General features: G+C 37.2%; 1 protein-coding gene and 1 pseudogene across 8 annotated transcripts in view; one reads left to right on the forward strand and one right to left on the reverse strand.

The window, feature by feature from the left end:
• The window catches only part of Tut4 (terminal uridylyl transferase 4), a 128,268-nt gene that overhangs the window by 49,230 nt on the left and 68,069 nt on the right, over window positions 1–10,969 (forward strand). For all 7 annotated transcript variants that reach the window (XM_029539463.1, XM_029539461.1, XM_029539466.1 and 4 more), the window contains exons 3-4: window positions 3,564–3,727; window positions 8,145–8,261. In XM_029539463.1, the coding sequence (XP_029395323.1) occupies window positions 3,564–3,727; window positions 8,145–8,261 (281 nt within the window). The remainder of the gene's footprint in view (window positions 1–3,563; window positions 3,728–8,144; window positions 8,262–10,969) is intronic.
• Window positions 1,405–1,902, reverse strand: LOC110322769 (annotated as a pseudogene). The gene has a single exon (XR_002380596.1). The product of XR_002380596.1 is annotated as a 40S ribosomal protein S24 pseudogene (transcript).

Genomic DNA, 10,969 nt, shown 5'->3' on the forward strand with positions numbered 1-10,969 from the left:
AGAGAGAGAGAGAGAGAGAGAGAGAGAGAGAGAGGAGGGAGATTGAGATTGAGATTTTTTTTAAGGGTGTCCTTCTGTGGTGTACTGGACCAGGCTGCCCCCGATCTCCTTGGTGCTGAGATTATAGGCATGGTCGCCACATCCGAGTTTTACTTCTGTTTTAAAATGTTTTGGCTGACTTTGGTGGCCATTCTTTTTTAATATCTGCACTAACACTAAGGGAAAAGAGGAAGGTGGATCTCTGTGAGTTTGAGGCCATCCTGATTTACATAAAGGGTTCCAGGCCAGCCAGGCTTACCTGTAAGTATGAGCCACCACTTTTAAGCATTGCTTTACTTTCAGTTAATTATCTGAGTATATGCATACTTTCTTCCTACTCTCCTCTGTTCTCCTCTGGTTTATCAGAGTTATGTAGTTTAGGCTAGCTAGAAAATGCTGGGTAGCCAGAGATGACCGTGTATTCCTGATCATATCACTACGTTCCAAATGGTAGGATGCTCAGCGCTCCCCCCCCCCTCAAGGTGGGAGGTACTCTTATTTTGTTTTGATTAAATCAATATTTTGGGAGAGGCAGTTGTTTTTATCACCGGAGAATAAAATTGATGTAAAAATAAAAATAAACTGGGGCTGGGCTTTAACTCACCAAATAGAACAGTTGCCTAGTATGCATAAAGCCCTGGAATTGATCGCTAGCACCCTTCTCAAAAATTTTTTTCTTTTACAAATGTCTTAGTATTATATTTGTGAAATGTTGGTAAAGAGTTCAGAAATAAGGTTGGTGAGTTGTCTCAGCAGTTGAGGGCACTTGCCATTAAGTCTGATGCCCTGAGTTTGGTTTCTGGAACCCACATAATGGAAGGGAAAGAACTGACTCCCTGAAAATTGACCTTTGACTTGCACATGTTCCCCCCACCCTCAAAACAAAAATACACACACACACACACACACACACAGAGAGAGAGAGAGAGAGAGAGAGAGAGAGAGAGAGAGAGAGAGAGAGAGAGAGGAGAGAGAGAGGAGAGAGGAGAGAGAGAAATAGCTACCTTTTCATTTCTGGTAGGATACAGATGATGGTCTGTATTTAATTGGGTTTGCTTACAGTTTCAGAGGTTTAGTCCATTGTCATGGTGGGGGGCAAGGTGGCACACAGACAGGTTTTGGTGCTGGAGAAGTAGCTGAGAGTTGGACATCTGGATCGGCAGGAAGCAGGAGAAGAGAGAGAAGACTGCTTGGAATAAGATTTCTAAAACCTCAAAAAAGCCCACCTAGTGGCATACATCCTCCAACAAGGCCGCATCACTCAGCCCTTTCAAATAGTGCTACTTCCTGGTAACCAAATACTCAACTCTGTATTCATTCAAACCACCACAGTTTACAAGCAGACTTCTTTTTTTTTTTTTCCCCAGAAACTTTTTAGTTTATTTGTCCTCTCAGAAATCTGCACATCACAGCAAAACATAAGTCACCGAAGATCTACTCCTTTGGCTGTATCCCGTCTCCACACACTTTTTGCCAGCACCAACATTGGCCTTCGCAGTGCCCCTGACCTTCTTCATTCTGTTCTTATGATCCTTTCGCTGTTTTCGGGAGGTCTTTTTCTTCTCATAAAGGCCATGTCTTGCAAGTTGGTGTTTAGGATCATTCTTCTTTGCATAATCTAAAGCATCATAGATCATGCCAAAACCAGTTGTCTTGCCATCACTGAAGTGGGTTCTGAATCCAAATACAAAGATGATATCTGGTGTGGTTTTGTACATTTTGGTCAGCTTTTCCCGAATTTCTGCCTTTGGTACTGTTGCCTTCCTAGGATGAAGGACATCAATGACCATCTGTTTCCTCTGAAGCAGACGGTTTGTCATGAACTTCCTGGTCCGGATGGTTACAGTGTCATTCATGGTGGCTACGGTGCTGGAGCTGTGGAGGAGGAAAAATAACTTTTTTTTTTTTAAATGAATAGAATTGTTTTTGTATATGAGAGCACTAATTATATAAACATTCGTATACAAGACTTTATAGACAGGCATTTTCTATACTTACTTAATAAGTATATTAACATCAAATTCTAGTGATCTGTGGTACATAGTTTGAGGCAATTTACTAGTTTCTATTTTAATGTTGATTCTAAAAAAGGAAATAATTTCATACATTTAAAAAAGATACTTTATGGGGCCTGGAGAGATGACTCAGCGGTTAGGAGCACTGACTGCCCTTCCAGAGATCCTGAGATTAATTCCCAGCAACCACATGGTGGCTCACAACTATCTCTAATGGGATCTCATGCCCTCTTCTGGTGTGTCTGAAGACAGGTAAATAAAATATATCTTTTTTTTAAAAAAGAGACTTTATTTTTCACAGATTTATTTATTTATTACACTTATATGTGCTGCCTGAGTTTTTGTGCACTCTGTGCAGATAGGTATCTGTGGAGGTTGGAGAGCATTAGACACTTTGGAAATTGAGTTACCTGGTATGGGTGCTAGTAATCAAACCTGGGTTTTCTACAAGACCTTTAAGTGCTCTTAAGCACTGAGTTATTTTTCCACCCCTATTTTATTTTTAATTGTGTATATGTCTATGTGTTGGTATGTGCATATGAGTGTGGGTGTCTAAGGAAGCCAGAGACCTATGATCTTTTAGAGCTGGTATTATAGGTGGTGTGGGTATTGGGAGTCAAAATCTGGTTCTCTGGAAGACTACTATATGCCCTATTTTTGATGTAGGGTCTCGCTTTGTAGCCTTGGATCTCTTGAAATTTGCTATGTAGACCTGGCTGGCTTGGTGTTAATGGAGGCCAGAAGGCGGCATCAGATCCCTAAGACTGGAGTTACAGATAGTTTTAAGCTATCATGTAGGTGCTAGAAATAGAACCTTGAAAAGCAGTCAGTGCTGCTTTTATTTTATGTTATTTTTCTTTTCTTTTTTTCCTTGACAGGGTCTCTCTATGTAGCTCTGGCTGTTCTGTGATTCACCATGTAGACCAAATTAGCTTTGAAGTTAGAGAGATCTATCTGCCTCTGCCTACCCAGTGCTGAGATTAAGGGGGGATATTATCATGCTTGCCTACCACCAGTGTGCTTCATTGCTCAGCCAGCCATCTCTTTAGTCCCTTAGTATTTTTTTTTTTTTTTTGTTTCTTTTTAAGATAGGGTTTCTCTGTGTAGAGCTAGTTGTCCTGAAACTTGCTCTGAAGACCAGACTGGCCTGGAGCCCACCGGGATCTATCTACTTCTGCCTCCCGAGTATTGGGATTAAAGGTGTTTACCACCACCACTTGGCTAGCACTGAATTTTAAAAGGATTGCATTTATTCATTTATGTATGGGTGTGCACATGGTGTACATATGTGGATATGAATCCTGGGGATTGAATTTAGGTCATCAGGCTATCTCAAATGGCCAAGCTATCTCAGCCATCTCATGAGCTTACCATGCATACATCTAACAGCTTGTACAACCAAGTAACGTATACAGAAAGAATTTACCCCCATAGTTAAATGTTTATTGTTTTATCATTTTTAATGATGATAACTTATTTAATGATGATAACTGATTGCTTCTTTTGTAGGTAAAATGAAGAGTGAGGAATCTAACAAAGAAAATTCTTCTGAGATGGACTATTTAGAAAATGCCACTGTGATAGATGAATCTGCTTTGACACCTGAGCAGAGGCTAGGCTTGAAACAAGCAGAAGAACGTCTAGAAAGAGATCACATCTTTCGACTTGAAAAAGTATGCTATGCTATGTTAGTTATTGAGGGAGAAATATATGCTTTATGACTTTTTCTAGAGTGTAACACTTAACACTTTGTGTCACTTTTATTGATGAGACACATAGTATTCTGGTCTCTTAGGCAACACTCCACCCCCCCAGTCAGACAATGTATTTGTAAAATCACCTCTTTTTTGTTTGTTGTTTTTTTGCCTTTTTTGAGAGACAGTCTTATTGTGTAGCCTTGGCTGGTCTGGAACTCACTAAGTAGACCAGGTTGGCTATGAGCTCAGAGATCTACTTACCTCTGCCTCCTGATTGCTGAGATTAAAGATGTGCCCTCATGCCTGGCATAAGTTGATTTTTATTTATTATAGGCATTAGCAAACTATGATCTGTCTCTTGGCTTTGTTTGAATATGGAGATATATTTCACTTCCGTTTTTTGTAAATATTTACTGGGACACAGCCGTACTCATTTTTTTTTTTTAAATATATATATTATCTATGGCTGCTTCCGTGCTATGATGGCAAAGTTGACTGGAGGCCGTTTGGCTTGCTTAAAATATTTACTGTTTTCTTTCTTTTCCCCTTTCCTTCTCTTTTATTTTCCTTTTCTTATTTCTGCTTTTCCTTTTCCTATGCATTTTCCTTCCTTTCCATTCCCTATTGTTAGCCTTTTATGACTGTAGCCTAGACTGTACCTCATAAAGGTTCTTGAATGTTGTGATTGTATCAATGAATGGCCATGCCTTTCTAGTATTTACTTTTTTCTTATTTTTAAAAAATATTTATTTAAATTTATAATTATATATATATGTATGTGTGTATTATTTGTATGGGATACATGCATGTGAATGCAGGTTCCCTTGGAAGCCAGAAGAGGGCATCAGATGGAGCCAGAGATACACATGGCTGAGAGATACCTTATATGGATTCTGGGAACTAACTTGGGTCTTCTGGAAGAGCAGTGTACACTCTTAACTACTGACTCATCTCTTTATTCCCTGTGTTTACTATTTTTCAACGCTTAAAATATTCACTAAAATGCTACTTTGGTTGATTTAAAATAAGTTGCTGACTGATTATTTATTCCTTCATTTAGTAAATATGGAGTGCTTGTTATATGGAACAACTGTGCCAGACATTAGATATATATTGATTAAAAATGGCATGTTACTTTCCATTAGAAGTTAAAAGTCTAATTGTAAATGTAATTCATTAGCAAAGCCTTTTCCCAGCAAGCAAAAGGCCTTAGATTTAGTCCCCCCCCCCACAATTTACTCAGTTATTCAGATGGATGAAAATAAATTACTAAATACTAGTTTACATTATTATACATGTTGTTAAATTCTTTTTCTCCTTTTACTGAATATTAGAAATAAGAAACTATTTTTGTTTTTTGTTTGTTTGTTTGTTTTTACATGTGTAGTGCTAATTAATTTCTTAACCTGGAAACACATTCATAGGTTAAGCAATAAAAACACCACTAGATAATGAAAAATCAAACTGCATAGAAATATGTACTTAAGAGGTTTATAAATATGTATATAAAAGGTAGGCCATTATTCTCAAATAAGAAAGGGATGAAGGTAATAGTATGATTTTATATACTTTAGAAAAACAAAATACCTAGATTGATGAACGAAATCCTTGTGAGAACACTTTTGTTCCATTTTGTATTTTATTTATTACTGTATAGCAGTTGGTCCATAATTAAAGTTAGCATGCATATTAGTAAATCAGGTGGATTTTGGAGTCATCTGGTTTACCACTGTCACTTACTGGTAGGAAACAATATGCTATTTAACCCTTTTTAAAGGATTTTTTCCCCCTTTTTACTTAAAGTGTATAATAAGTGTTTTGTCTGCATCTGTGTGTGTGCATCATGTAGATTCCTGGTGCCTGTAGAGGCTGGGAGAGGGTATCAGACCCCCTAGAACTGGAGTGAAAGAAAGATAGTTGTGAGCTGCCATGTGTGTGTTGAGAATTGAACCTGGGTCTTCTGAAGAGCAGACAGTCATAGTTAATAGTTTCTTAATAGTTTCAAACTTAGTAGTCTCTTCATCACCTTCTTAGGACCTGGATGATGGCTCAGTGGATAAAGTGACTACCACACTAGCATAAAGATTAGAGTTTAGGTCTGCTAAATTCACATTAAACTAGATGTGGTAGTATGTGTATTCTCAGCTGATGAGAACAGTAGAATATCCAGAAGCTTACAAATTAGCTAGCTTAGTAGACATGGTAGTGAATAAGAGACCCTGCCTCAAACAAGATAGAAGGAGAGGAGTGATAGCTGAGGTTCCCCAAATACACATGTGTGTGAACATACATACATACCACCTAGCTCATAAAACTGTTGTATTAGATAGGATAATGTAAGTTAAGTTTTTGACATAAAATCTAGTATAAAGATTAGCTAGTATATAGTCATTTAAAATTGTTTTTGTTACATAAACATATAAGTAGGCCTCTGTGATGTTTATTCCAAATAAAGTACCATCCTAGTCTTCTTCCTTTTTACTCAGGGTTTTTGTCTGAAGTTGGGTTTCTCCTGCCCCACCAAAAGAATCTAGACATAGTCTGTCCACTAGCATTTTAATCACAGATTTCATGACTCCCCCAGTGATCTCATCAGGACTTACTGCTTTATTAGGTATTAAGTATATATATTTTCACTTCCCAAATTAAGCTCTTTTTATTACTCTGCCACTTTTGTTACTTCTTTCCTGGATTATTGCAGTATGCTAATGACTGTGAATCAGTCTTTCATTCCTGTTCTTAGAAAACAAATGGCTCCTTTAAAACAAAGATTAGAGCTGTATATTTATTTGCTTATAGCCTCAGAGAAATAGTTTAATACTTGAGATTTAAATCCTTTGTCAGTAAAATAGAGAAACTTAACAGTCTTAAAAGTTAATAATGCTTTATAAATGTTGAGTTTGTTTCTAGTAGTCTATGGTAGGACTGTTTATAAATTTGATGCAGGTTTCTTATTAAAGGATATCATTTATTGAGGATGGAGAGTTGGCTTAGTGTTTTAAGAGCATTTGCTATTCTACAGAGGACTTGAGTTCAATTCTTAGCACCCACGTTGTGGTTCACATTGTCCCTGTAACTTCAGTTAAGAGGATCTTGAAACTATCTTCTGGGACCATCATACACATGCAGTACACTTAAACACTTTTAAGGCAAATTCTAACATACATGAAATATGAATAAATAAAATATTTTTAAAAAGAATAAATAGGACTAGAGAGATGACTCAGTGTTCTTCCAGACTGCTCTTCCAGAGGTTCTGAATTCAATTCCCTGCAACCACATGGTGGCTCACAACCATCTGTAATAGGATCCTATACCCTCTTCTGGTGTGTCTGAAGACAGCTACAGTGTACTCGTGCATAAAATAAATAAATAAATCTATCTTTATTCCCCCCTCCAAAAATAATATATATTTCCAGATGAGAAAACCCTTTTGTCAGGAATTCCATTGAATATTGAAGATTAACCTGAAATAAAATGCTAAATATTACTGAAATTTTAGTGTAAGACAATAGAAACGGTGATATAAAATTAGCATTTTAAAGCTTTCTTTTTAATGCATATAGGTGTTATTTTTATTGTAAAGGAGTGTTGACTTTAGACTTAGATACATGTGAACTGAAATTCATTATGTCTTCAGTACTATTGAATTGGTGTGAAGTCCCAAGCTCCATAGTTTTTATATCTATAAAATAAAAATATTAATCTTACTGGATTATTAAGAATTAAAATGACAATTTATATATGAAGGATTTGGCATAGTGTCTCGTACCTTCAACCACTTGTTTTATTATTTTGAGAAAAACAAAATCATGAGTGAAGTACTGTGACTTGTATTTTAATGTGCCCAAATTGTTCCTTCAGAGTGTTTACCTCAAGAGAATATTGGTTTATTCTCATACTGTGATTGATTGGAACATTTTTAGAACTCAGTCTTAGAAATTGTCTTCAATAATGTGATCCATTCATTTCATATCTCAACATAAGGGTACATTTTATTTTTCAGAGTACTCAGACCAAAAGTTAAGTTTGAATTGATTTTGAGGACAACATTGGAATAAGATTTAAGGAGCAAGATGATATTAGATAAGTAGTAGTAAGCCTATTTAGCATTTTTGTACTACAGTTTGAAGTTAGTATTTGATATTCTGTAATGGCTATTTTGAAAACGTTAACTATCTCTTGAGTGTATTAGTTCTGACTACTTAGTAAATCAGTGTTTTAGCAGTGCTTGCTTGTTTTCTTTCTTGTGGTGCTAGTGGGTATCTAACCCGAAGTGCAGTTCCTCAGTGCCTTTCCAGTCTGTTACAGTCATATAATCACATTGTTCACTTATCTAATCTATCACTTCTTTGATTACTGAAAAGGTGTGTTTTTAAACTTTTTTCTTCAGCGGTCACCAGAGTATACCAATTGCCGTTATCTATGCAAACTTTGCTTAATTCACATTGAAAACATCCAGGGAGCACATAAACATATAAAAGAAAAACGACATAAGAAAAATATTTTGGTAAGTTACTTTTAAAAATGTTCTTTAGTATTTGAATTTGTGAAGCATATTAGGCAATTTTCAACCTATGAACCTAATAAAGAAGCATGCTTTGAGTCTTATGTCAATAACTAAAGTGATAGCCTTGAAAGCTGTGATTAATTTATCTACTGTGGTTAGAAGGAACCTTCTAGGAACCAGTTTAATCATGCTAAAGATAACTGAATCTGGGGCTGGAGAGATGACTCTGAGGTTAATAATTGCTCTTCCAGAGGTCCCTAGTTCAATTTCCAGCAGCAACACGGTGGCTCACAACCATCTGTAATGGGATCTGATGCCCTCTTCTGTTGTGTCTGAAGACAGCTACAGTGTACTCATATACATAAAATAAGTAAATAAGTAAATCTTTTTTTAAAAAGGAAAGAATCATAAAATTAAATCTCTCGGGTTTAGTTCGTTTGTCCATCTTGTGATCAGCAGCAGCAGAGAGAAGGCACAGCTCCATTCTGCCACCTTCAGTAGCATGAGGAATTCCCTTAATTTTTTAAAGAAATGGCTTTAATTCAAAATGGAATTCCAGGACAATCAGTGTGAAGTAGAATTGGGATTTATTAAAAGACTGTGTGTATGTATGGGGGTGTTGATGAACTGACTTGTACTGAGGTCACGGGAAGACTTTGGGAGTCCTGCTCTGTCAGTCTCTGTCTACCTTATACCTTTGAGATATGGTCTGAACCTGGAGCTAGACTTCTGGCCAGGAAGTCTAGTTCTTCCTCTCTCATCGTTGACTCGACAACTGACTTTTTAGATGGGTGTTGGGAGCTGAGCTTAGATCCTCATACTTGTTCACCAAGCTTTAGTTCCAGCCCTTGAAGACATCATTATTTTGAGAATTCTTTAACTTTTATTATAATTTGTGCACATGGGCACACATGCCGTAGTATACATGTGGAGGACAGAGGACAACTTTGAGGAATCAGTTTTGTCCTACGTTGGATTCTGGGATTAAACTCAGATAGTTACGATTTTGTGGGAAGGTCCTTTACCCACTAAGCCATCTCTCTTTCCCCCTAAACGTCTTTGTTTGAGACAGGGTTTACGTGGTTGTGTTGATGAGGCTGGCCTAACTCGCTTCCTGAGAACTAGGATTAGAGGGTGTACCACCATGTTCAGAAACACTTTTCTTTTGTTTAGACAGGACTGGCTGTCCTGAAACTTCCCCTGTAGACTAGGTGGCTTTGAACTCACAGAGATACCTCTGCCTCCTGAGGGCTGGGATTAAAGGTGCACACTATCCCTGGTCGGCTTCTGCATTGTGTCTCAATGTAGATTTTCATCACCTAGGTTAAGAACAAGGAGGCCTTAGGAAATAAGGCATACCCAAGATCATTGGTGTGGGGTTTTCAAAGAGCAGCACTTCATTATTTTTATAACAGTCACATGTAGTATTTGAATGGGTTTTGAGTCTTCGGAACTTTTTGTGTCTTCAAAAGGTTGCTAGTGGAAACTAAATGTGATTATAGGGTGATTGCTGTGGGGTACCTGACAGGATTAAAATTGATAAGGTAAAAAAGCCTATAGGGATCTTAAAGTTAATTTCTCTTCATTTCTTTCTTGAGATTTCCAGAAAATGTCTAGCCAGGAATGAAGACCTACCCAAGATCAGGTCTTCATGCCGTCAGCCTTGTTCCATTCTATTTTAACAAAATATCTATATATGAAAGGAATATTATATCCATAGCCTTCACGGCGAACATTTATTGTGCTGGACTCTGGGATGAGGAGCCCTTTTCATCTCCTATGTCCGTGTAATTTTTCTTGTCTTTCTACCTTGTTTCACATATCCGCTTGATATTTATTGTCCACTTACTAGATGTAAGTAGTGGTGAATATGATAATCATGGTTGTGTTCTTAGAGTTCCTAGTAATTGGTAACTAAGGGTTTAGGTATAGTGCGTCTTATTGGAGGGAGAATGTGCTAAGGAAATGTACAAGAATATTTTTCTTGATGTACAAGAGGGAAGTATACCTGGAAAATGACCTGGTGAGCGGAACTTTAAAATAGCAGTTTAAAAAGCAAAACAGTAAGTGTGGGACATTAAAACATCATAATGAAAGATCTCTATACAAGAGTGGACATAGATAAGGACATGAATGAATCCAGTATGATTGAAGGAAAGAACTAGAAGGAAAATGGGATGATATGAGGCTGAGAAGTATAGACCATAGACATCCTTATCAACTTTCTACTTCAGAACTTGTATTTTCAAAATTATTTTTTTTAATATCTCAAAAAAGACTTGAATATAGTACTTTTTGGTATATTATTTAACGTTCTCTTAAAATATACGCCAGGCGTGGTGGCGCACGCCTTTAATCCCAGCACTCGGGAGGCAGAGGCAGGCGGATTTCTGAGTTCAAGAGCAGTCTGGTCCAGAGTGAGTTTCAGGAAAGCCAGGGCTGTACAGAGAAACCCTGTCTCGAAAAAACCAGAAAAAAAAAATGCCTAATGTATTGCCTAAGTCTCAGCTCAGATAACTTTGCTGGGAGAGTCCTCTTGCCTGATCTGCTAGATAGTCTGGGTTGTAGTCCTCTGCATTCTCATAGAAACTTTTTCATAGTTTGATAGTAAAACCTAATATTCTGTGTGTGTGTGTGCGTGTGTGTGTGTGTGTGTGTGTGTGTGTGTGTGTGTGTGCCTGCGCGGGAGCACTCCTTTTTTTTTTTTT

Source organism: Mus pahari, chromosome 6 (genome assembly GCF_900095145.1).
Source record: "Mus pahari chromosome 6, PAHARI_EIJ_v1.1, whole genome shotgun sequence".
Classification (NCBI taxonomy): domain Eukaryota; kingdom Metazoa; phylum Chordata; class Mammalia; order Rodentia; family Muridae; genus Mus; species Mus pahari.